Raw genomic sequence first — 27,810 nt, 5'->3', positions numbered from 1 at the left:
GTTTTAATTTTTGCCTATATGATAGGTGAAAAATTGATAGATGTTTGTTTTAATTTGCCTCATCACTGTTGAGATTGATCATCTTTTCATATATTTGTCGCTAGTTGTATCAACTCCAAAATCCCTTTTCTCATTCTTTGCCCATTAATTGTTGTTTCTTAAAAATTCATTTGAAGGACTAATTTAATATGCTAATGAACCAGATCCTTTTTTATTTTTAAGATTTATTTATGCATACAAGAACTGGGGTGCAGGACGGAGGTGGGGGGATTTGTTGAAAGGATTCACCAGAGACAGGTTGAGGAGCAAAACAGGCGGATTGACTGAAATATACTGCTGAGGGGAGCAGCGGGCAAGACAGGAGAGGTCTGCTGCACCATGTGGGTTAGCTCTCTGGCTGGGGATCGAACTTGTTCTGCAGTGGCTGCCAATAGCTTGATAGTCCTGACGCTTAACCCCTTGTACCACCAGGGAGGCCCGAAACAGATCCCTTTTTATTTTATTTTTTTTTCAAGTTTTATTTATTTATGCATACAAGAACTGGGGTAGAGGTCAGAGGGGCAAAAGGGTGAGAGGATTCACCAGAGACAGAGCGGGTAGTAGAACAGGCAGACCAACCAAAAACACTGCTGAGGGGAGCAGCAGGCGAGACAGGAGAGGTCTGCCATGCCATGTGGCCAGCCGGGGATCGAACTTGACATTTGCAGAAATTGCGGACAGTTTTACAGGGCTGCACTTAACCCCCTATGCCATCAGGGAGGCCCAGATCCTTTTTTTTTTTAATAAATTTTATTTTATTTTTATATTCCCCATACAATTGCAACCCCCTTATTTTGAGCCCAGTCCCTCCCCTCCCCATCCGCTACCCCCCATAGAGTGTCTCTGGTTCATAGTTGTTGATTTTGATTTTCACTTTCTTATAGTTATTCTTTTTCCTGGTCCCTTATTTAAGTTTTCTAGATTCCTGCTATGAGTGAGACCATCCAGTATTTTTCTTTTACTTTCTGGCTTATTTCGCTGAGCATGATCCCTTCCAGCGCCATCCATGTTGCTGCAAATTGCATGTGTTTATCTTTTTTGAATGCTGAGTAATATTCCATGGTGTATATGTACCACATCTTGATCCAGTCATCTATTTTTGGGCATTTGGGTTGTTTCCAAAGCTTAGCTATTGTAAACAGTGCTGCTATAAACATAGGGGTGCAGGTGCTCTTTGGAATTGATATTTCTGTGTCCTTTGGGTAAATACCTAGGCGTGGAATTGCTGGATCATATGGAAGCTCTATGTTTAGTAGGTCCAGAAATCTCCACACAGCTCTCCATAGTGGTTGGACCAGTTTGCACTCCCACCAACAGTGCAGGAGAGTTCCTTTTTCTCCACATCCTCGCCAACATTTGTTGTTGCTAGTTTTTTTAATATGTGCCATTCTCACTGGTGTCAGATGGTATCTCATGGTAGTTTTGATTTGCATTTCCCTGATTACAAGTGATGTTGAACATTTTTTCATATGCCTGTTGGCCATTTGCATTTCTTCTTCAGAGAAGTTTCTTTTTAGCTCTTCTCCCCATTTTTTGACTGGGTTATTTTCTTTGTTGTTGTTGAGTCTCATCAGCTCTTTGCAGATTTTTGTGATCAGTCCTTTATCATTAGTGTTGTGTGCAAAAATGTTCTCCCAGTCAGTGGGGTTTCTCTTTGTTTTTGTTATTGTCTCTTTTGCTGTGCAGAAGCTCTTTAATTTGATATAGTCCCAGCTGTTTATCTTTGCCTTCACTACCACTGCTTTGGGTGATGTGTCTGTAAAGATGTCTTTGATGTGCATGTCATGTAGTGTTTCGCCTGTATTTCCTTCTATGTATTTTATGGTTCCAGGTCTTATGTCTAGTTCTTTAATCCATTTTGAGTTGATTTTTGTGTATGGTGTGAGGTAGTGGTCAAGCTTCATTCTTTTGCATGTAGCGACCCAGTTTTTCTAGCACCATTTATTGAACAAACTTTCTTTGCTCCAATGCATAGTCTTTGCTCCTTTGTCAAAGATTAGTTGACCATAAATCTGTGGGTTTATTTCTGGATTTTCTATTCAATTCTGTTGGTCTGTGTGTCTGTTCTTGTTCCAATACCATGCAGTTTTGATGATTATGGCTTTGTAGTGTAGTTTGAAATCTGGGCAGGTGATGCCTCTATTCCCTTCTTTTCTTTTCAGGAGAGCTTTGGCTATTCGGGGTTTTTGGTGATTCCATATGAATTTCATCAATAATTGTTCTATTTCTTTGAAGAATGACATTGAGATTTTTATTGGAATAGCATTGAATCTGTATATACCTCATGGGTTGCAGAAGCATTCTGCTACCATATATTAAATGTGGAAAAGTGAGCAAGTACACGGATTTAAGTAGATTATCAGTTACTAGAATGATATTGAAAGCCCTAGTAATTGGGTTTTTTGTTTTGTTTTGGTGTTTTTTTTTTTGGTGGGACCCTCGCCGGTGGCCGGGGATTGAATTGGCACTGTAGAGGCTGCAGGAAACCTCGCAACCCAGCGCTCAACCGCTGCGCCACCAGGGGAGGCCCAGTAATTGGGATTTTTGATGTGTATCTCTCAGTGTTTTAGGGTTCCCCTTTATAAACCAGGGTAGGAAAAACAGCAAAGAACCCCACTGTTGTTGAGCTGCTCGCCTTGTGCTGACATACCATGTGTGTTTGTTCCTCTCTTATTTCACTCATACCATTTCTTCCCTGTAGAATTTCATTAACCTATATCTTTGATGATTAATCTCCTACTCACTCTTTAAGGTTTTTTCCAGAATGTTACTTCCTCCATGCACTCCCATGTTTCTCAGTCAGAACTCATGATGTCTTCCATTGTGTCACTGTGGTGCTTTGTTTGTGCCTTCTGTGTTTCTCAGTAGTTTGTGAGCTGCCTGAGGATGAAGTTTGTATTTAACTTCCCTCACATTTTCCACACATTACACATGTAGTAAATACTAGCTTTATAGATGAGTGTATACAAATGTTACGTATATTGTCAAAATGTGCAGAACAGTCTCTCTAGTCACTTAAGTGATTGTATGAGCTTTATTATCCTCAGTGGCAAGTGTCTTGTTCACCACTCATCCTGTATATTGTTCTTACTATTGATAGATCTGAATAATGTGGTGGCTACAGCCCAGGTCCTGGTCATTGGAGCCACTAACCGACCAGATTCTTTAGACCCTGCTTTGCGACGTGCGGGAAGGTTTGACAGGGAAATAAGCTTGGGTATCCCAGATGAAGCATCCAGAGAAAGGTATACTTCCATAAAATGAGGAGTTTACATGCTACTGTGTCATATGAATTAAATGTCTTGAGATAAGGGGTTAGAAATACAACATAGCTTTTTTTTTCTCTCTTCTTGTGCCAGTGAAATTGATTTGGAAGAGAAAGAGCCTACATTAAAGCAGTGCTTAAGAAAACAGTTTACTCATTAACAGGGCAATTATTTCAGGCTGTTTTTTTTTCTATAATGATAAGCAACTTATGTATCCATAGTCATTTGTCTGGTCTTAGGATGATCAGCTTAAGAACTGTTTCTAAAGCTCTGGAATAGAGCAGCGCTCACTGTCCACATGTTGGTTAAATCTAAACATCGTACTTAAGCTGTTCTACAAAGCCACCTAACACCCCCAGATTCCTCGACAGATAATTAAGTGGTAGCCAGAGCTGTCTGAAAGGTGTCTGTGTTTGCTGCAGTACCAACTTCTCTTATAATTGGGGTTGAATGTTTACAGAGCAGAGAAACATCCACCAGTATCTTAATAACCAAAAATATCTCAAGAAGACTTTCTGTAGCACGATAAGTAGAAACATCCGTATTTTCCAAGAATAAACTATAGCTGAAAACTATGGTACTTACTATATGTTAGCCATTTTTCGTAACAATCTAAATTTCTTAGTATTCTTGTGCATAGCAGCAAATTGGTTCTGTATATGTTGGAAATACCTATATAGTAGAGCCTTTTGATTGTTACTGTTCAGAGTATATGAGTAAATTGTCTTTCATTTATGAGTAATATTTATCTGCTTTATTCTGTTCTTACACTTTTCTGTTCATAAGCTTGACATTTGAAAATATTAGTCTCCCCTACAAATTTGGAAATTTCAAAATACTTTGCCTTGTCTATGTTAATGTGTAATATCACAATATGTATTTAATGGCTAACATTCATTGGGCACTTACTGTGGATCAGCTACTATTCTAAGAGCTTTGTGTGTATCTCTTAACATACCTATGAGTAAGTGCTGATATAGTTTTTTTTTTTTTTTTTTTTAAGATTTATTTATTTATTTATTTATTTATATAAGCACTGGGTACAGTCAGAAGCGCGGGAGGGTGAGAGAATTCACCAGAGCCAGAGTGGGATGCAGAGCAGGCAGAAGGACCGAAGTACACTGCTGAGGGGAGCAGCGGGCGGCAGGAGAGGTCTGCGTACCATGTGGGACCCTCCTCCGGTGGCCAGGGAGCAGCCGGGGATTGAACCACTGCTGCAGAGGCTGCGGGCATCTTCGCAGCCCAGCGCTCAACCTCTGCGCCACTGGGGAGGCCCTGATATAGTATTTTTTAACAAATGAGCAACCTGAAGCACAGAAGTGAAATACCTGGTCCTGGTTTATACAGAGTGGCAGTCTGGTTTCAGACCTGTAGTCCTGGGGTGATCTTTACTACTTTAAAGTCCTTCAAATAAGTGATCAGAAATTATTTAAATATTCCTTTAATAATAATTACTTTGTTGTACATATTTCTCTGACACCATGTTGCCAGTTGAGTTGACTAGAATTTTTCACACGTGCAATAGGTGATGAGCAGTAGGAAAAATGAAGTTAAAGAACTGTCCTAATAGGGCCTCCCTGGTGGCGCAGCGGTTGAGCGCTGGGTTGCGAGGCAGCCCGCTTCCTCTGCAGCGCCGGTTCGATCCCCGGCTGCTCCCCGGCCACCGGAGGAGGGTCCCACAGGGCGCGCAGACCTCTCCTGACGCCCGCTGCTCCCCTCAGCAGTGCACTTCGGTCCTTCTGCCTGTTCTGCTCCCCGCTCTGGCTCTGGTGAATTCTCTCGCCCTCCCGCGCTTCTGACTGTACCCAGTGCATGTATAAACAAACAAACAAATAAATAAATAAAGCATGCCTCTATTAAAAAAAAAATTAAAAAAAAAAGAACTGTCCTAATATTAAATTATTATAAGGTGTATATCAGCATAACTTTTTGACGTGAATAGACATCATGTTTTGTTTGTTCTTTTTTTTAACTTGGAAGCTTCTATTACTCTAAAAGTGGAACTTATATCCTCATAAATCATTTATTTCTTCTCTAGTATTATAAATTCTTCAAGGCAGATTATTTAGATCTGTTTTTTTATTCTTGAAAATTTAAGTAAGTTTCTAATGAAGCAGATATTTAACATAATCTTTTATATGGAATAAGGTGGGATATGTAATAGTGATTTAGCATTCATCCAATGGACCAGCTATTTGATTTTATATTGTATGCACTGGCAGAGAAGAAAAACTTCAAATAAATATATTTGGAGACTTGTTTTTATTAGTAGGTTAGGAATCTGAATTTTCCTCTCATCTTTTTTACAGAATACTTCAAACTTTGTGTAGAAAACTAAGACTTCCTGAGACTTTCCATTTTCGTCACTTAGCACACTTAACGCCAGGCTTTGTGGGTGCTGACCTGATGGCACTCTGCCGGGAGGCAGCCATGTGTGCAGTCAATAGGGTCTTAATGAAGCTACAGGAGCAGGAGAAGAAGGGTCCTGAGACTGAAGGGCTGTCTTCTGGAAAAAGCCAGGAAGAAATGATTGGAACTGATCACAATACTAAAACACAGGTGCTATCTATACAGGTACCTTAAACTCTCCTTTAAGTGTTCATAGTTTGTGTTATCTTACCTGTAGGTGTCAATATAGTTGAGGTTTGTAATTTTCTGTTTTATTCGCATTTTATCTTTAGTTCTCAATTACTACTAGCATGTCTAGAATTTCAAAAGTGCAAGTCGTTTTTTTTTTACTCTTTCATTCGGAATAAATAATTTTTAGAGTGATTGTGACATTCTAGGACAAGGGTTGCCAAACTATAGCCCATTCACCCACTGCCTGTTTCCGTAAGTTAAAGTTATATTGGAGCACAGCTGTGTTTATTTATTCACATATTATCTGTTTCTGCTTTTGCATTTTATAGAATTCACATAGGAGTAGTCCTTACAGCAGAGATTTTTATGACCCACACAACCTCCACTGTGGGCCATCTAGCCTTTTACAGAAAAAGTTTGCTACTTTCTGTGAGAATATTGGGCATTTATTATATTTCCTCTTTACCTTTTCATTGGACAGGCCAGGTTAGTTTGACTTGACCATACCATATCCCTAGCTGCAAATAGCTCTGGATGGACAGTCGTGTGTATGTAGAGGGATGTTTATCAGTCCAAGAGTCTTGCAAAACATGAAAACTCAGTTTAACATTTATGTAGCATTTTATAGTGTATACAGTCGCCTTCCCCTATATATTGCATAATTTGATCCACATAACTTTGTCATAAAAACTTTCCCCATTTTATAATCAAAGAAACTAAGAAATCGTGATTTGATCACAAAAATCTACAAATAGCTGACAAGACTCAACAAAAACAAAGTAAATAACCCAGTCAAAAAATGGGCAGAAGAGCTAAAAAGAAACTTCTCCAAAGAAGAAATGCAAGTGGCCAACAGGTATATGAAAAAATGTTCAGCATCACTTGTAATCAGGGAAATGCAAATCAAAACTACAATGAGATACATCTGTGAGAATGGCACATATTTAAAAAACTAGCAACAACAAATGTTGGTGAGGATGTGGAGAAAAAGGAACTCTCCTGCACTGCAGGTGGGAGTGTAAACTGGTCCAACCACTATGGAAAGCTGTGTGGAAATTCCTCAGTCTGCTAAAGATGGAGCGTCCATATGATCCAGCAATTCCACTCCTACGTATTTACCCAAAGGACATAGAAACATTAATTCCAAAGGGCACCTGCAACCCTATGTTTATTGCAGCACTGTTTACAATAGGTAAGCTGTGGAAACCCAAATGCCCTAAAATAGATGATTGGATCAAGAAGATGTGGTATACAACCAAGTAGGATTTATTCCAGGGACACAAGGATGGTTCAACATCCGAAAATCAATCAGTGTTATCCAACACATCAACAAAAAGAAATATAAAAACCATATGATAATATCAACAGATGCTGAGAAAGCTTTCTACAAAGTACAATACCCATTCATGATAAAAGTCTTTGAAATTCTTGGGCTACAAGGAACATACCTCAACATCATAAAGGCCATATATGACAAGCCCATAGCCAGCATCATTCTCAATGGCGAAAAGCAGAAAGCGTTTCCATTAAGATCTGGAACAAGACAAGGATGTCCACTCTCACCACTGCTTTTCAATATAATTCTGGAAGTCCTAGCCAGTAAAATAAGAAAGACATACAAGAAAAGGAAGACATACAGAAAAGGAAGAAGTTAAACTATCGCTATTTGCAGATGATCTGATAATATATATAGAGAACCCCAAAAACTCCATGGAAAAACTAATTCAACTAATCAATCAGTTTAGTAAAGTGGCAGGATACAAAATCAACACGCAAAAATCAGTAGCCTTCCTATACACAAACAATAAATCTGAAGAAGAAGAAAACAAAAAAAAAAACATCCCTTGTATTATTGAAACAAAAAAAATCAAATATTTGGGAATAAACAGGCAGCTATAAAGCAGACACACACTACCAGGGGGAAGGAGGAGGGAGAAGGGAGTAGGATCAAAACAGGGGTGGTGGGAATTTTATGGGGACGATAACCAAGATGAAAATGCATACATTAGGGCCTCCCCGGTGGCTCAGCGGTTGAGCGCTGGGTTGCGAGGCTGCCCGCAGCCTCTGCAGCGCCGGTTCAATCCCCGGCTGCTCCCGGCCACCGGAGGAGGGTCCCACATGGCGCGCAGACCTCTCCTGCCGCCCGCTGCTCCCCTCAGTAGTGTGCTTCGGTCCTTCTGCCTGCTCTGCTCCCCGCTCTGGCTCTGGTGAATTCTCTCACCCTCCCGCGCTTCTGACTGTACCCAGTGCATGTATAAACAGGAAAACAAACAAACAAATAAATAAATAAATAAAAACATGCCTCTATTAAAAAAAAAAAAAGAAAATGCATACATTGTACAAAAATGAAAAAAGATGTTAAAAAATATATAAAATAAACTTTAAAAAAAATTCTACAAAAAAATTCGTGCTTTGGACAAGGTCACATAAACCTCTATTTTCTAGTGGAAAGAAGGACTTAGATCCAGGTCTTTGTTTTCATATTGCTTATTTCTTCCTTACTCATTATATTTTATAGTTATATTTATTAAAAATAATAGACTTGTTCCTTTTAAAATATTACACATGAATTAGAATTTTGTAAATTAGATTACTCAGTTACTTATTTTTTTATGCCTCTTCTTTCAATTTCTTCACAAAGCAAGAAGTCTGCCTTTGAAGTTCAATATTCAGTTATTCTAGGAAGAGTGTGCCTGCTTTCTACTTAGTTGATAAATCATCGAGGAATCATATTATGAAATTGTATTGCCACCAGAGTAACTTGGTTTTAACTTCATCAAAATTCAGCTGCTTCTTGAGTAGCTATAAATGAAAAATGATGCATACATAATTGTTGTATGGTTACCAGCTGCTTGTATTTGGTATATCTAGACCTAGTATGGTATATAATCATCCATATTTGATTATAGTTGGAACACCATTCCTTGACCAAATTAATTCCATTTAGAATAAAATAAACATGATAATGGAGAAAATTATTAAAGTACAGAAATATTTATAACTTATAGAAATATTACAGTAATGATTTAAATAGGACAAAAAGTAACCTTTTCAAGAAACTTTATGGTTTTTCTTTTTTTCCCCTCAATTGCTCCCTCAAGGATGAATTACAAAGGCTGCTATTGTTGCTAAGAAACCAAGACCCCCTCTCTGAGGAGCAGCTGCAAGGGCTGTGCATTGAATTGAATGATTTCATTGTTGCTCTCTCTTCTGTCCAACCCTCTGCCAAAAGGGAGGGCTTTGTAACTGTTCCTAATGTGACATGGGAAGATATTGGTGCCCTGGAAGATATTCGAGAAGAGCTCACCATGGCCATATTGGTAGGTGTATTTGATGCTAAATGTCATTAGCATATGTGCTGGATAAACACCGTGCATGCATACTAGGTTGTATGTCTACACTGACTTGACTGTATGTTTTCTTTTATGTTATATTATTTTTAAGCCCCTAACAATAGTTTTTCTTTTTCTTTTTAAGATTTATTTATGCATATAAGAGCAGGGATGCGGGCCAGAGGTACAGGGGTTAAGAGGATTCACCAGAGACAGAGTGGGGAACAGAACAGGCAGATTGAATGAAACACGCTGCTGAGGATAGCAGTGGGCGAGTCAGGAGAGGTCTGCTGCACCATATGGGTCACCTTCCTGGCTGGGATTGAACTTGTGCTGCAGTGGCTGCGATAGCTTCATAGTGCTGAGACTTAAGCCCTTGCGCCACCAGGGAGGCCCCAGTTTTTCATTCTTGTGAGATCTCTTTTAGACTAATTATTTGGTTATACTTAATTTTATCTGGTATGAGTTTTTAAAAAAGTTCTGGTTTCATTCAACATGAAATTGAGAAATACTCTTTAAACCCTTAAACATTCTTAAGGGTCAGAGCAGTTTTAACACCATGAAACTGGGTTTGATTTCACTTTACACATCATTGCATGGTTCATTAAGAAAGTATGGCTCATTTAGGGCCTCCCCGGTGGCGCAGCGGTTGAGCGCTGGGTTGCGAAGCTGCCCGCGGCCTCTGCGGCGCCGGTTCGATCCCCGGCTGCTCCCCGGCCACCGGAGGAGCGTCCCACATGGCGCGCAGACCTCTCCTGCCGCCCGCTGCTCCCCTCAACAGTGTGCTTCGGTCCTTCTGCCTGCTCTGCTCCCCGCTCTGGCTCTGGTGAATTCTCTCGCCCTCCCGCGCTTCTGACTACCCAGTGCATGTATAAACAAAAACAAACAAACAGGGCCTCCCCGGTGGCGCAGCGGTTGAGCGCTGGGTTGCGAAGCTGCCCGCAGCCTCTGCGGCGCCGGTTCAATCCCCAGCTGCTCCCCGGCCACTGGAGGAGGATCCCACATGGCGCGCAGACCTCTCCTGCCGCCCGCTGCTCCCCTCAGCAGTGTACTTCAGTCCTTCTGCCTGCTCTGCTCCCCGCTCTGGCTCTGGTGAATTCTCTCACCCTCCCGCGCTTCTGACTGTACCCAGTGCATGTATAAACAAAACAAACAAATAAATAAATAAAACATGCCTCTATTTAAAAAAAAAAAAATATTTAAAAAAAAAAAAAAACCAAACAAATAAATAAAATAAAATAAAACATGCCTCTATTAAAAAAAAAAAAAAGAAAGTATGGCTCATTTAGAGGTAATTACTGAAAGAGAAAATATATGGAGATTATAGCAAACAGCTTTTTTTGCCTTTTGATTATGTAGAGTACTGCTGTTTCTGATTTTTTTTTTTTTATATTTTTTTTTTTTATAGAGGCATGTTTTTATTTATTTATTTATTATATTTGTTTGTTTGTTTTGTTTATACATGCACTGGGTACAGTCAGAAGCGCGGGAGGGTGAGAGAATTCACCAGAGCCAGAGTGGGGAGCAGAGCAGGCAGAAGGACTGAAGTACACTGCTGAGGGGAGCAGCGGGTGGCAGGAGAGGTCTGCGCACCATGTGGGATCCTCCTCCGGTGGCCGGGGAGCAGCCGGGGATCGAACTGGCGCCGCAGAGGCCGCGGGCAGCTTCGCAACCCAGCGCTCAACCGCTGCGCCACCGGGGAGGCCCTGTTTCTGATTTTTTAAAAAGGGGAGCCTTTGTGTAAAATTCCTATAACCTAGAAATTTAGATTGTTCGCTAAAAAGCTTGAATTGAAAATGAAATTTTTGTTTAAAACATTTCCAGATCTTAACATCAAGTGTAAGCACTTTTGGTTTATCCCAGTATTCCTCGTGTTTTGAACAGAGATAAGTACTCTGTGCATACTGTTTTTATCTTTAGGACTCATGATCAGTGCTGAAAATATGCTTCTGGCAGTCATATAAATATGCACTATGAAATGGACCTTTGTAATGGATTGCTGCTGGGTTATTTGCAGGCACCAGTACGTAACCCAGATCAATTCAAAGCTCTTGGATTGGTGACGCCAGCTGGAGTCCTCCTTGCTGGTCCTCCTGGCTGTGGGAAAACTCTGCTGGCAAAGGTATGGTAGCAGTTCATGTGTTTTATTTCTTACTATCAAGGAAGATAATATGAATTTAATTGTAGATGCTACAGTGAAATATTTTGCCGTAATTTCTATTAAAATTTCAATTAAGCAAGACTGACAACTTTCTTCAGGAAAGTTCCACTTTTTTTTCAATTATAAAGTATACATCATTGGAAATTTGGGGGAAAATTTTTTAATCAACCATATCCCATCAATTTTAACACAGCAATTATATTTTCTATGTATTATAGCTTTTAGTTTTATTGCAGAATTACAGTTTGTAGCTGACCTTGTTTCATGCTTTGCTGTATTTATTATGTATAACTAAATGTTTTCCTCTATATTCCTTGCACTTGTTATTTTTAAAATTATTTTTAATAATATAATCCTTTCACCTACTACTATTTCATTGTCAATATTTTTTAAATGTTTTTCTATACATACATATTAAGATAAGATGTATATTATGCATATTTCTACAAATTCAAGGGTTTTAGACATGCTTTTCCTCACTTAGCAATATTTCTTGAATATCTTCCCATGTCTATATATAGGTACACATTAGTAACTTTTAATACCTGTGTAGTATTCCGCCATAAAAATGTTCTATAAATTGTGGAAATGATCCCCTGTTAAAATAACATTACACTACATTAAACTATCCTATACTTATATTTTCACACCTTAGATGATAATTTTATCGAATGTCTTTCCAAATAACTTTTCTTTTTTAAAAGATTTATTTATGCATACATGAGCTGTGATGTAGGTCAGAGGTGCGGGGGCTGAGCACATTCACCATAGACAGTGGGGAGCAGAACAGGCAGATCTATTGAAATATACTGCTGAGGGGAGCAGCGGGTAAGACAGGAGAGGTCTGCTGCGTCATATGGGTCAGCTCCCTGTCTGGGGATTTAACTCATGTCACAGGGGCTAGAGATGGCTTGATAGCGCTGAGACTTTAACCCCTATGCCACCAGGGAGGCCCACTAGTTTGACTCTTAAGTAAATATCAAATAACTATAGTGCCATTTGTGTATATAATTACATATATAGTATATATGTAATTTTAAAGAAAAGTATTTTTACTTATGTTATTAAATTTTCTTGCTTAATGCTTTCATTACTTTTACCAGGCATCACGACAGGGAATTTGGGGACAGAGGAGGGAGAGACACCATCGTCATTGGTCTATACTTTTTCACAGCTATTTTAGAAAGTAGATAGATATTCCTAATGTTAGTGTGTGAATTATCCAGGCAGATGCAGTTCCTTCACCTGGGTGCCTTGTAATAATTGTTTTTAGTTAGTTATATCTGCCTTGGATTAGTCCTATTCCCGGCAGAAAGAAGGTAATATGGAGAATTTGAAATCCTTAGATAATCAAAACATCATAGATCAGATTTTCCTTATCTTTGCCTTCTCCATCCCTTCCTACTTGCCAGCAGAGTGGTAGCTCTCTCTCCAGTCATTTTTCTGTTAACTGGTCATTTGGAGTAGGACTCTTACCTAGGACTAGGACTCCATGGATGGATTTCACAACTCACTGGATCTGTGATCCCAGGCAGTATATTACATAATACATATAATACATGACCCTTGAAAGCAGATTATAGATCTGAAGCATTGGTGGGGGCAGGGAGGTGGGAGGAGAAGAGGAGGGTAGGGAATGAGGAAGGGGAGAGGACAGTACACTATAGTGGAGGATTTTTTTTTTTTTTTTAAGATTTCTTTATTTATTTATAGAAGCACTGGGTATAGTCAGAAGCGCGGGAGGGTGAGAGAATTCACCAGAGCCAGAGCGGGGAACAGAACAGGCAGACTGACGAAATACACTGCTGAGGGGAGCAGCGGGCGAGACAGGAGAGATCTGCTGCGCCATGTGGGACCCTCTCAGCCGGCTGGGATCGAACCAGTGCTGCTGAGGCTGCGGGCAGCTCCACAGAGGGGCATTTAACCGCCTGCGCCACCAGTAGAGGCCCTGTAGTAGAGGATTATGGGTGCTTTGGTGGTGAGAGAACTAAGGTGACCACACCTAAGGGGAGAAATCCTATATTGTGAAAAAATTAACAAGGATAGAAAAATAATGGTACCTCATGAAAGATATAAAGTAAAAAAATTTTTTTTCTGAAAACCACACATAGTAAGTATGTAAATAGCATAAAGTAAAAGCTTATGATAATTAGAGCAAACACACTGAGCATGGATCTCTAATAAAAAGGAAACTGAAAAGAGAGTAAACAGTCATCTAACGTATAGCATGGAACAAATAGTACAAGATTCATGATAATTCATGAAAAAAAATGCTCACTGTATTTTCATTTATAAGATTAAGAAAATTTCCAGTAATTTCAGAAACTAATGAGTTTTAATGAGGTTAATCTTAATTACCTGACACAGGTGTTGAAAACGTAATGTGGATGAGTCATATTTTTCTGGTTGTGCATCTGCTGACTAAGAGTTCGGAAAGCTATAAAATTGGCAGCAGAAAAGAGAAAGGTTGAGAAATGTGGATAATCCATATTATTAGGAGATTTTGCATGATAGAACATGCATGCATTCATTTTTTCAAGCATTTATTGAACTACTGTTATTCATTGTTTGGAGTGCTTGGGATAAACTAGAGAATAAGATACTGGAATGGAATTTATTGTCTGAGAAAGGCAGGCAGGAAACAAGTAAAATAATAGAATTGTAGATTCAGCTAACACGATGGAAATAACAGATTTTTGTGATTGATTTGGAAGTAGCTAATGTTCAAAGAATGGTACTATTTTAACAAGAGTCCTGAAGGACTAGCTGGACACATAAGAAGACATTGAAAGAAGAGTCTTTCAGATAGAGGGATTAGCAACTGCAAAACCCTTGAAGTGGGAAAGGACTTGGTGTGTTACAGAACCAGAGAAAGAGCCAGTGGCCGCATTAAGGAGAAACTGTGACATATATTGTGGTATATATTTCAGGTTGTCCTTGAAGATAAATGAGAAACCTATACATACTATCTGATGTATATTTTAAGACTTGAGTGTAGAGAATGGATTGGAGGGGAGCTGAAATGAAAGGAGGAAACCAGTTAGGTTTTTTGTTTTGTTAGGGCTGGGTGTTTTTGTTTTTGTTTTTTGGCATGTCCAGGTCTGAGTGATAGTATAGTGAAGAAATGTCACACTCACATATATTCTAGCATTAGAACTAATAGTACTTGGGCCTCCCTGGTGGCACAGTGGTTGGACGCTGGGTTGCGGAGCTGCTCACATCCTTTGCGGTGCCGGTTTGATCCCTGGCTATTCCCGGCCACCTGGAAGAGGGTCCCGCATGGCGTGCAGACCTCTCCTGCCTGCTCCCCTCAGCAGTGTGCCTCTGTCCTTCTGCCTGTTCTGCTCCCCGCTCTAGCTCTGGTGAGTTCTCTCACTCTCCCCGCGCTTCTGACTGTACCCAGTGCTTGCATAAATAAATAAATAAATGAATGAATGAATGAATGAATGAATGAATGAATGAATGAATAAATCTTAAAAAAAAAGAACTAATAGTACTTGCAGATGCATCAATGACATAAGAAGACAAAGGATCAAGGGACATAGGAAGGTTTTGGCTTAGGAATTGTACTTCCTGAGATGGGAAGGGAAAAGTTTGGGGTGTAGAATTTGAAGAGAGCTGAGAGAATCAAGATCCCTGTTTGGAAATAATAGATTATACCTGTAAAATCAAATGGAAATGCTAAGGAATATATTGAATATAAATGTGGAGCTCAGATACCAGGTTCTAGTGGGAAACTATTTTCCAAATAATTTTGAAGTTCCAAATGATTTTATTTAGGTTTCATCTTTGCATTCAGATTGTAATCCTCGGATTCTTATACACATAACTATATTTTTCTCTTTTCTTATTCTGACTTTGATGCATGTAGTTTAATCTTTATTAAAAACTGTAAAAACTGAGCCTTGATGTAGACTGATGCTTATGTTTTTGGGTTTTGGTTTACAAATGGATGAATGATTGTGTTCATTGGGCAGAGCAATGCTTTCTTGATACAGAGATCATGATTTCACTGGAATTCCAAGTGGGGATCCATATTTGTTTACATAAAGCATCTTTGCATAAACAATGTTTGCGTAAGTACTTTGTGTCATTTCCATCTGATTTCTTATCTGTCTTAGTAATTTTTAGAAAGTGTTAAAGAGTATCAATAATGTTCTTTACCTTTTCCTTTTACCCATGTTCTCTTTTTCCATTTGTCTCTTCTAATAAGAAATAGGCAACTATAAAAACGGGGAGATAGGGTATAACCCACAAAAAGCCCTTGCATTGTCATAAATTTTTGTTGTTATTATCATTGTGTACTCTTCTTATTTGCGTTCTTGTATTTCCTCTTACTAGGCTGTTGCAAATGAGTCTGGGCTAAATTTTATATCTGTCAAGGGCCCTGAATTACTAAATATGGTAAGTTGTTATGGTTTTATCCATTATTTTAGATAAGGAAAAGTAGTAGTCATTAAAATTTTAGGGTAAAATGCCCACAAGTTGTGATATTTTGGTAAAATCAAACTATATGGTTTGTTCTCTTCCATCTCATCTCTCTCCCACCCCAGATTTCATTTCTTTTAAAATATCTTCTGCATGCTTTTTAAAAATATCTACTGCATACTTGTTTGAGAAAATTGTTTTTTAATTTTTTTAAATTGGGTTGCTTTCTTACTATTGAGTTTTAACAGTTCTTTTTATTTTCATTTTTGCGTAGAAGAACTGAGGTGCAGGCCAGAGGTGCAGGGGGTGGGAGAATTCTCTAGTGACAGGGTGGGGAGCAGAACAGGTGGATCTACGGAAAAACACTGTAAGGAGAGCAGCAGCCGAGACAGGAGAGGTCTGCTACACCACATGTGGGTTGGCTCCCTGGCCTGGAATCAAACTCAGGCTGTAGTGGTGATAGCATTGAGACTTAACCCCTAGGCCACCAGGAAGGCCCTCTACTGCGTAATTTGGTTCAACATTCCAAACATAATTTTTGCGACTTAGATTTTTCAGGAAACTAAATTGACCTATATATGTACCCTATGCAGGATGTTATGATCAGAAGAAAATTTTAAATGGTCATGACTTCTGCTTTCCAAGGACATTATGAGATAATATAGTGAAAGTAGACTGACTCAAATGTTTAACAATGGAAAGTGCTATAATAGCAAAAAAGAGACAGTAATGATGAGAAAGATGCATGGGAATGGGAATCTTTTAGAACTCAAGAATTGTTTGGAGGTTCTCCTGTGAAAATCAGTTGAAGTAAGGGAAGCAGACTGGTCAAAAGTATAAAGAAAATTGCAGATGCCAGGGAAAGAAAATTCTACCAAATGAAAAAAATAAGACATTTTAATCACTGTTATCTGTGATGTAGTCAGGCCTTAATTAATTTTATGGCCATGTAGTCATAAGCTAACCTAAAAAAACACTTTATGATATAGTTGGCACTATGGAAAGGTGTTTTTAGATTCTTTTCTTTTTTTCTTTTTATTTATTTATTCATACAAGAACCGGGGCACAGGCCAGATGTGCGGGAGGGTGAGAGGATTCACCAGAGACAGAGCGGGGAACAGCACAGGCAGACTGACAAAATACACTGCTGAGGGGAGCAGTGGACGACACAGGAGAGATCTGTTCACCATGTGGGATTCTCACCGGCTGGCCGGGATCGAACTGGCACTGCAGAGGCTGCGGACAGCTTCACAGCGCTGTGCTCAACCGCCTGCACCACCAGGGGAGGCCCTGTTTTCAGATTCTTTTTTTTTTTTTAAGATTTATTTTTATTTATTCATTTATACAAGCACTGGGTACAGTCAGAAGCTTGGGAGGGTGAGAGAATTCACCAGAGCCAGAGCGGGGAGCAGAGCAGGCAGAAGGACCGAAGTACACTGCTGAGGGGAGCAGTGGGCAGCAGGAGAGGTCTGAGCGCCATGTGGGACCCTCCTCCAGTGGCCAGGGAGCAGCCGGGGATTGAACCAGCGCTGCAGAGGCTGTGGGCAGCTTTGCAACCCAGCGCTCAACCACTGTGCCACCAGGGCGGCCCTGTTTTCAGATTCTTATTCAGTGGTTTTATTGCTAAAAAACTGCTTCTTGGGGCCTCCCTGGTGGTGCAAGGGGTTAAGTGCAGCACTGTGAAGTAATCCGAAGCCTCTGCAGCATGAGTTCAATCCCCAGCCAGCCAGAGAGCAACCCACATGATGCAGCAGACCTCTCCTGGCTCGCATGCTGCTCAGCAGTATGTTTCAGTCAGTCTGCCTGTTCTGTTCCTCACTCTCTCTGGTGAATCCTCTCACCCCCCTGCACCTCTGGACTGTACCCCAGTTCTTGTATACATAGAAATAAATAAATCTTTTAAAAAAAAACAAAAGCTGCTTCTCTTAGTCCACTAGTTTGAAATTTTATGAGAACACTTTCTTATGCCTAACCAAAAGCAAAAAAGCATGTTCTTTTTAAAGTTAATTATTTATTTATTTATTTATTTATTTATTTATATGAGAGCTGGTGTACAAGCCAGAGGCGTGGGAGGGTAGGAGAATTCACCAGAGACAGAGTGGGGAGCAGAACAGGCAGACAGACATAAAGCTCTGCTGAGGGGAGCAGCAGGCGAGACAGGAGAGGTCTGCCGCCACATGTGGGTATCTCCCTGGCCGGCTGGGAATTGAACCTGCACTGCAGAGGCTATGGACAGCTTTACCGCGCTGCGCTCAACCTGCTGCGCCACTGGGGAGGCCCAAAAAGCATGTTCTTACTTATAACTTCTCATATTAATTAGTCCTGATGTTATGGCTGCTGGTGAATTGCCTGATTTTTTGTGTGTATATTTTGAATAGATTTTAATGTACAGTATGCCACTATGAAATCTGTCAGATGCCTAACTGGCTCAGTTTGCTTCCTTTGACTCTGTATGACAGAATAGCTCCTTTTTAAGCTTGATGACTTGTGTAGAAATGATAGTCAAACAGTAAATTGTCTTGTGTGCATTTAAAATACAGTTGAAATAATGAAAAGTACGGCTGGATATTTTAAATACATAAAGGTTAGGCATCTGTTCTAAAATATGGTAGAATTATGGGTTTGGTTTTTTTTTTTAATCTAGAGAAGACGTTGCATTCCATTTAGTCTTCATTTTATAAATGAGGAAATTTATATCTTTAAATAAAGAGATCATTTTATTAAGTTGAACCACATATAATTAGCTATAATAACAGGTCAAAAATGGTTAAATATCAGCGGTTGCATTTAGTTCAACCTAACACTTTCTGGGCTCTGGCACACAAGTGTCATTTAAAACTTACTTCACTATCATTTGGCCCAAACCCCAAAATTGAACTGTCCCTATTTATTTCCTTTCTGTATTTATTTAGTATGTTGGCGAGAGTGAACGTGCTGTGCGACAGGTTTTCCAAAGAGCCAAGAACTCAGCACCCTGTGTCATATTCTTTGATGAAGTGGATGCCTTATGCCCTCGAAGATCAGACCGGGAGGTAGGTATCATAGATTAGTCATGTATAGATTTTTTTTTTTGAGCACCATACAGATTTTTGTGATTTCCAACTTAGGTACTTCTTAAAAAAGTCGTTCTTCCAGAACACTGAGACTCTTAGATGAAGAAACCTAGGAATTTGAAATTGGGGCTTAGGGTACCAGTTATATTTTTATTCTCTAGATCCATTTTTTCTCTGAATATTATTTTGTTTGTACATAGCTGATTCATACAAGTAAGTAGTTGGGATTGGAAATGATAACAATTTTGAATAGCCTGACTTACCATCTTAAGATCCTCTTCAGTTAAATAGGTCCTTGAGACAGGATAAATGTAATTTAAGACATCATGTACTCTAAATAGGGTTAAGTAATAGGCTTTGAGGCTTGACACCATCACTGTCTGAGGGAGATATAAAGTTGGTCTGCATTGAATACCTCTTATATCACTACACGGAATCATAGATTTTAGAAATCTCAGTATAGTGAGTGTGCAGAAAGCATTTATCATTAAGAGCACTGTTATATAAGAGTTAGAAACATAGTGTAGCACAATATATATAAAGAATATAGAAAGCTTTGAAGAACATACCAAAGACTAATTACATTTATTATAATATGACTGAGGAAGTGGCTCTATTTCTGAAACCTCAAAGTCTTTTGTTGTTTATTTTCAAATGGTTACTCTGTTTGTTCTTAGACCTTGAAACATCTTATTTAAATGCCTCATTTTGCCTAAACTCTCCCATAACATCCAAAAGTTGCAAAAACAAAAGTTCATTAATGTGATACATATAGCAGTTTTGTTTCTATGTCCAGTAGAAATCACTTCATAAAATATCACCCTATATAGTTCCTATTTGTCTTTTTTCTGATAGTGGTGTCAGTGGCCAGGGCAGAGATCATTGCCAGGTTCTCCTGCCTATCATATTTCAATCTCTCATGTGGAGCCCAGAGTAAATCTACACTTTATTTTTTAAAGATTTATTTATTTATGCATATAAGAACTGGTGTGTATAGGCCAGAGGTGGGGGGGGGGGTGAGAGGATTCACCAGAGACAGAGTGGAGAACAGAACAGGCAGATCGACCGAAACACACTGCTGAGGGGAGCAGCAAGCAAGACAGGAGAGGTCTGCTGCGCCATTTGGGTAGCTCCCTGGCCGTCTAGGGATCGAACTTGTGCTGCAGTGGCTGCCTATAGCCTTATAGTGCTATGCTTAACCCCTTGTGCCCCCAGGGAGGCCCCTAAATCTACCCTTTGTATCCAGTTGCTTGGGGCATGGTATGCTCTGGATTTTACCCTTCCTCCTCCCACCAATCCCTGGGTGGGCACAAATGGCATTTTGCTCCATTCTGTTCCCTTTTCTTTTGCTGTGATTAAACCCTTCATTTGTCAGTAGTCCCTTTTATTAATGCTGCTATTATCAACTGGAAATTTCAGTTTCAAGGGGTTTGTTGAGGTAGTTAACCACTTCTTAGAGAAGTGTGTACCCATGTGAACTACATTTCTACTGGTGTTCTCTCTTGCCTGTCTACTACCACGCATTTCTGTATTTTGATGTTTTCCTTTGTAATATGTTCACCTGAAGGGGATTCTGAAAATTTGAGTGTATACTCCTTTGTTATAGAAATTCTGCATCAATACATGCTTATGCACAATCCAAATAAATACAGGTATAAAGAGAGTGAGTCTTGTTCATTCTCTTCCCTAATCTTGGAAATTACTATTGCTAAGTTTTGTGTTTAGTACTTGTCATTCTTGGAACTTATTTCTTAAACTTAAAAACTTGTATGATTTTTTTAACTTTTAATATGTGGTCATTCTATTTTGACAATATTCTCATGAAACATAATGATTTTATTATTATAGCTGTTACATACAGTGTACCATCTGGATACAGAAGAATTTATGTAGTAACTCCCTAGGTTTGAATATTTAGATTGTTTCCACTTGTTTCTTCTTCAAACTACTGTTGTAAACTTTCTTATCTTTGTGCATATGTGGAAGTATGTGAGAGTTTTGGAAGTGCAATTTTACAAACTATTCTACATAATATCATTTGAAAGCTAATACTAAATCTTCCCTCACAAAAACTGCCAGGTATATATGCTCACCAACAGAATATAGAAATAATTTCTTGGGCCTCCCTGGTGGTGCAAAGCACAGCAGCATTATGAAGCAATCCGCAGCCACTGCAGCACAAGTTCAATCCCCGGCTGGCCAGGGAGCACCCACATGGCGCAGCAGACCTCTCCTGTCTTGCCTGCTGCTCCCCTCAGCAGTGTATTTCAGTCAGTCTGCCTGTTTTCTTCCCCACTCTGTCCCTGGTGAATCCTCTTAACCCCCCTCCCCCTGTACCTCTGGCTTGCACCCCAGTTCTTGTATGCATAAATAAATAAATCTTTTTAAAAAATAATAATTTCTTAACAGTTTCATCAATAATGTATAAAGCCTATGTTTATTTTTGTCAATTATATTTGCAGACTGTGATGGTAAATTTTAGTGTTCATGTTCCAACATTCAGTGAGATTGATCATCTTCAGTGAATTTGTATTTTATCATATGCTTATCCCTTTTGTTATTGAAGTATTTTTTTCTATTGATTTATTAGAGCCTTTTATGCATAATGGAAATTAGTTCACTGTCTACTTTCGTGTGTTGATGCTGTTTCCCCCAGTGTTAGCATTTATCCTCTATTTTTTAGTGTAAGGTGTTATTTAATATAGTAAAATCTATCAACCTTTTCCTATATTGATTCTGAGATTTTTGCCTTGCTTAAATAGGATAATTTTTGTTTGCTTATATCCAGTACTTTTTTTGGTCTGGATTATGATTCTGTTAATCTCCTAATTGTCAGGTATAATAAGGTGCACCAGATTTTTATTTCTGGAGAAATCAGTGTTAAGCTCATTATCATGTCTATACTTAAGTTTTTTTTTTCTTTTTTTTAAATGTCATTTCTCCATAAGGCATTTATTCTCCTCCCTCATAAGGGAGCCAGGGGGAGCCAGATAGCTAAATAATAAATATCTACTCGAAGGTACATGGTAATTCTTTGGTGGGCTTTAGTTGTATTTTAAATAAAATGAACTGGGAAAATAAATTTGGAAAGGCATAAATGAAATATTTCAGGCATTGCTTTCAATTAATTGAACTACTTTACTTTCTCAGTTGATTGACCAGCTCAGAAAGTTAGAGAAATTACAGCCAATCACATACAAAAATATGTTGTGCGTGGACTGTTACTTACTTATAAAATTAAAGTATTATATCAGAAACATATGCTATATATTTTCTATTGTATATATATATTTCCTTAATTTATTGAAACCAGGATGTTTCTTTTACCTGAAATATGACAAAAGAATGAAACCAAATGAATTTGAATTTTCAATGGCAACTTTGTGATTTTGTGATTTTTTTTCTTACTATTTTTTTTGTATTTACAATGAAAAAAAGCAAATAAATATTGTAAATAACTTTTCCACCCCCTTCATCCAAAGCCATGAAAATATGAATAATATTTAGGAAAATATTGAAAGGCGTAATATTTGGAGAGAGAGTGCAGTGAATAGGATGTTTTATTCACCACTTACAAGTGTAAATATTCACCAAGCCCTCTGCTATCCTACTTGACAGGACTGTCATTCTTTTGACTTCAAATGCACCAGTAATTCCTGAATTGTTTTTATTTATCCAAAACCCACCTAATAACTGAGCTTAAACAGATTGAAATGCTAAACTCAAACATTCCTCCTACTTTAACCTAAGGTAACTCCCAAAGTCCATTACTGATTTTCATAATCTTGAAGCCACTATGGCCTCTCACTTTTCTACTGGCTAGTAAGTATTTGAATCCCGACTATTTTTTTGAAGGATCTCTTGAAATTGCCCTCTTTATGTCTACTCCTTCCAAATTTATTTTCTCTTTTGAATGAAATGCTTGAGTAGTCTTCCTCAAGTTCCATTTTCTACTATTTTCAGATTCTACAAAAGAGCTACACATTCCCCACTCCTTTCTGTAGTGTAGCACCTGGATTTGAAAGTCTATGTGGTGTGTACCCTTGAGTTAATAACAACAGAGAGGCTCTGAAATGCATGTGCCCTCCCTTCCATGCCCCATATACAGTTTATAGTTCTACCTGCTCCTTTCTGCTGTGTCCTTGATTTTTTTTTTTTTTTTAAGATTTATTTATTTACTGGGCCTCCCTGGTGGCGTAGGCTGATGAACGCAGTGCTATGAAGCTATCCACAGCCTCTGAAGTGCCAGTTTGATCCCCTCTGGCTGCAGAGATACCCACATGGCACGGCAGACCTCTCCTGGCTTGCCTGCTGCGCCCCTCAGCAGTGTATTTCGTCAGTCTGCCTGTTCTGTTCCCTGTTCTGGCTCTGGTGAATTCTCTCACCCTCCCACGCTTTTGACTGTAACCAGTGCTTGTATAAATAAATAAATAAATCTTTTTTTTTAAATGCTGAATCACTTAGATACAGAAATTTTTTTTTTAAAGATTTATTTATTTATACAAGCACTGGGTACAGTCAGAAGCATGGGAGGGTGAGAGAATTCACCAGAGCCAGAGCAGGAACAGAACAGGCAGACTGACAAAATACACTGCTGAGGGGAGCAGCGGGCACGGCAGGAGAGGTCTGCGCGCCATGTGGAACCCTCTCTGGCTGCCGGGGATCAAACCAGCCAAACCAGCACTGCAGAGGCTGTGGGCAGCTTTGCAGCCCAGCACTCACCCGCTGTGCCACCAGAGGAGGCCCTGATTCAGCGTTTTATATGCTAACTCCCTGAACCTTTCTCTTAGATGTTGACCTGAGGTAGCCCTGTTTTGTACTCTGTGCTTTAAGGGATAACGAAAAAGCCTTAACTGAAAGATCTGGAACATTTGATATCTTGGAGATCTAATCTGGCATTCAAAAGTTGAGTGTAGATTTGTCCAAAGGGAAGTTCATTGTGCTCACTAGAGATTTGGATATCTCAGAGGCATAAGATTTTGGATCAGCTAGGCCTGAGGTTGAATTTCAACTCTACTCTATATCTGTGAGATGTTGAACAAATAATCTAAATCTGTTTCTCAATCTAAATAATAGTAGTATTGCTGGGGAAGCATGCTGATGCGAATGTAATTTACACAATAGTTGAATTTAGTGACTCCTCAGAAAATGATATTTGTTATATCTTAATGACAGAAGCATTATTCAAGTAGCAATACATTATTTTGTGGGGGACAGTTGATTTTTTTTTTTTTTTAATTTGAAGCTGATGGAACTATATTTGTATCTTTTTAGACAGGGGCAAGTGTCCGGGTGGTAAATCAGCTGCTTACAGAGATGGATGGTCTGGAAACACGTCAGCAGGTTTTTATTATGGCTGCTACTAACAGGCCAGGTAAGAAAGATTATAAAGCAGATAAATCTGGTAACTCAGCATTTAAGAACAGTATAATTTATGTAGAACCCAATAAAAGATTGATTTTGGGAAATCTTCTTTTGGTTCATAAGTTGAAATAAAGCCTTAGATAAATAAAGCCTTTTCTGTAAGATATCATTTAAAATGGTAGTATTATTGCCTGACTTCCATGAGATTTTTTTTTTTTTCTTTCTGCATTGGTGCTTAGAAAGATGTCTTGTTTGCAAAGAACATTTGTAATCTATAATTTTGACTATACATGTACTATCAGAACTTATGTCCTTTGTTTCCTTGAGGAAACAAAGAGATTTTTCACTGTAGGTTGAAGATAGGTTTTAAAGTTTTATACTGGAACCATATTCCTATGCCAGCACTAAGCTGTTTGCAACGTTTTGTGAGAAGTTTCAAAAATGTTTTAAAACTACGTGAGTGGTAAAGGTGGCTTTTACTTTGGATCCAAAATTCTTTTTATATTTAATACTTTGCTATCTAGATCAACCGCTCTTATCATAGCTGCTTCTACAGTGATATTTGTGTTAGTGATGTCTACTAGCAGTGAGATGTACTTTGAATTAAGTGGGTTTATCAGTAGTGAGACTCATTTTCATTTCTTGTAAGTTACTGTGGAAACTAAAATCTTCATGGATTATATACTACTGTATTTTAAAATGAAATGTTGAAAGTTGTTACAGTTTATACTTAAGCAATAATGAAATACTATTTTTGGAATCAGGCAGAATTGGGTTTGACCTTGGCTGGTGCACTTCAAATCTTAGTAACTCTTTCGTTGCAGCCCCAACTGAATTATACAAACTGGATCTGTTATAGTTCAATTCAGACACTCGACACTTGGAACTAGTGTCAGATACCAAAAACTAAAGGGTCAGAGTCCTTAGATTACCCTCACATCAGATGTCAGCCTCAAATAGTATCTCCAGGACACCCATACTGCTGATCAGCCTGATAGAAATTTGGGGATTCCTGTGAGGACCCCATGAGTTATTAGAACACCTATATTGTTACAGGGCAAACCCAAGGGAAAAGGAAATGACCCTGTTTGTGAGTCCTTACCAGCATACTTAAGAAAATAGGACAGGACCCAAAAGCACACACACACGCACACAGAAATTTAAAAAAAAAGTTTCAAAAGGATTTAATTATATAGGAAACTATGGGGACTAAATCTGAGGAGTGGGGGAAAGCAAATATTGTTTAAAAATGAACAATGATGTAAAAAGTTTTAAAAAATTAATATAAAAAAAGGATTTAATTATATAGGAAGTGACAAAAGGGAGAGCTGAAAGACAGAAGGAGGGCCTTCCTGGTGGTGCAGCAGGTTGAGCACAGCGCTGTGAAGCTGTCCGCAGCCTCTGCAGCACGGGTTCGATTCCCGGCCAGCCAGGGAGAAACCCACATGACGCGGCAGACCTATCCTGCCTCGCCCACTGCTCCCTTCAGCAGTGTTTTCAGTCGTTCTGCCTGTCTCTGGCACCCTGTCTGTGGTGAATTCTCTTGCCCTCCTGTGCCTCTGGTTTGTACCCCAGTTCTTGAATAAATAAATAAATAAATCTTTTAAAAAAAAAAGACAGGAGCATAATTTTTATTCACCAGCACATGGCAAGATGGGACCTGTCCTACCTGCAGATAGTTGCAGATGAGTAGAGACCAGGTTGCAAATAGAAGCCAAAAAAAAAAAAAAGACAGAGAAATTGGCCTGCTTGTGTTCCTTTTTTTTTTTTTTTAAGATTTATTTATTTATGCATACAAGAACTGGGGTATAGGCCAAAGGTGTAGGGGGTGAGAGGATTCACCAGGGACAGAGTGGGGAACAGAGCAGGCAGACTGACTGAAATACGCTGCTGAGGGGAGCAGCGGGTGAGACAGGGGAGTTCTGCGGCATGTGGGTTGCTGCCTGGCAGGCTGGGAATTGATCTCATGCTGCAGAGGTTGTGGACAGCTTCACAGTGCTGTGCTTAACCCCTTGTGCCACCAAGGAGGCCCCCTGTGTTCCATTTTTTAAGGTGAACCTGGCAGCTCTACTCTGCCTCTGATTCCCAGTAGCATCATTCAGGAGGTCAGATGGTGGAGCCCAGGTAACTCTACCTTATACGATTAAGTTGGCTGTTAGTGCCAGCCGCTGGCTCAGCAGTTGCTCCTCACTTCCTCCTATTGAAGCACTACACTTGTTATTATAAAGGTATACATCTGACTAGGTTACAGAGTGAGTATGTCCATGCTCTCTCCCATTGGGGTCAGCCTCCTCACTCACCTTCATCAACCCACACACCTCACCCCCTAGACATCAGTGTATTTATCAACCAGGAAATTCACTTGAGTTTTGTTGTCCAAAGTGTTTATTGAGGTCTCATTATGGAGCAGTGATTGGTTAAATCATTGGCCATGTGATTGAGCTTGCTCTCCAGCCCACCTCCATCACACTTCCCTACCCAGAGGTCTAACCCTCTAATTACATCGTTGGTTCTGGTGACCTGCCCAATCCTGAAGCATCTTTGGGCCCACTGTGTCATCTCAGTAAAATAAAAAGACACTCCTTTCACTCAGGAAATTCCAAGAATTTTTATAGCTTTATATCAGGAGCCAGGGTAAGGACCAAATGTATGATTTCTTATACACCAATTAACTTTAATCATGTATTACTTCATCTTGCTGACCATCATTTCTTCATGTATAAAATGAGGATAATAATACTTAATTGACTGCATTGTTAGAAAGATTAATAAGTGATTTTGGGAATGTGTGTATCACATGCATTTGGCAAGTAGATGTTCAGTGATTATTGTCATTGTGCTGAGCACTTGCAGCTGTTACCTCTAGTAGCAGTGGAGCAGTTATTAGGTGTTAAGAGTCCTCCTAAAGAAACCTTGAAAGTCTATCATATTTTTATCTTTATCCAGCACTTACCTTTTTTTCATGTTTATTTATTGTAAGCACTGTTGTCTTTTAGTTTAATATAAGTAGATTAGGAAACAGTTGGTCCTTCAGTTTCACTTGGTTAAATCCTCTCCTTCAGAACAGTCTAGGTACATGACCTTCCCTAGGGTATTTTCCCCCCCAATCTCTTGATTCATCTTTGGGTTTGTTACAGATTGTCCAGATTCTTCATTGTGAAACTGGAACTAGAACTGAACATGATATTCTGTGTTGAGTTTAGCCTGTGATAAGAATGACAGATGAGTCATCGCATGTGCTGTGCTTTGTCCTTCCCCTTATACTGGAGTGTTGTCTTCTCCAGGCATCTCAGACATCCCTTTTTCTTCCATAGCAAGCCTCATCGATTTGTTTGCCTGTATTAATTTTTTTTTTTTAAGATTTATTTATTTATGCATACAAGAGCTGGGGTACAGGCCAGATGTGTGGGGGGTGAGAAGACTCACCAGAGACAGAGTGGGGAACAGAACAGGCAGAGAGACCGAAACACACTGCTGAGGGGAGCAGCGGGCTAGTCAAGAGAGGTCTGTGCGCCATGTGGGCAGCCACCCGGCCGGGGATCAAACTCGTGCTGCAGTGGCTGCAGACAGCTTCATAGGTTGCGTCT

General features: G+C 39.3%; 1 protein-coding gene across 4 annotated transcripts in view; it reads left to right on the top strand.

Annotated features, from left to right (window-relative positions):
* NVL (nuclear VCP like) overlaps nt 1–27,810 on the top strand; it is a 79,926-nt gene that overhangs the window by 24,289 nt on the left and 27,827 nt on the right. For all 4 annotated transcript variants that reach the window (XM_037510172.2, XM_037510174.2, XM_037510173.2 and 1 more), the window contains 7 exons: nt 3,140–3,284; nt 5,615–5,879; nt 8,987–9,205; nt 11,235–11,339; nt 15,720–15,782; nt 18,719–18,838; nt 24,134–24,233. In XM_037510172.2, the coding sequence (XP_037366069.1) occupies nt 3,140–3,284; nt 5,615–5,879; nt 8,987–9,205; nt 11,235–11,339; nt 15,720–15,782; nt 18,719–18,838; nt 24,134–24,233 (1,017 nt within the window). The remainder of the gene's footprint in view (nt 1–3,139; nt 3,285–5,614; nt 5,880–8,986; nt 9,206–11,234; nt 11,340–15,719; nt 15,783–18,718; nt 18,839–24,133; nt 24,234–27,810) is intronic.

This window comes from Talpa occidentalis, unplaced genomic scaffold (assembly GCF_014898055.3).
Source record: "Talpa occidentalis isolate TD23 unplaced genomic scaffold, MPIMG_talOcc4v2.1 talOcc4.14, whole genome shotgun sequence".
Classification (NCBI taxonomy): domain Eukaryota; kingdom Metazoa; phylum Chordata; class Mammalia; order Eulipotyphla; family Talpidae; genus Talpa; species Talpa occidentalis.
This window is presented reverse-complemented; position numbering and strand designations above follow the sequence as displayed.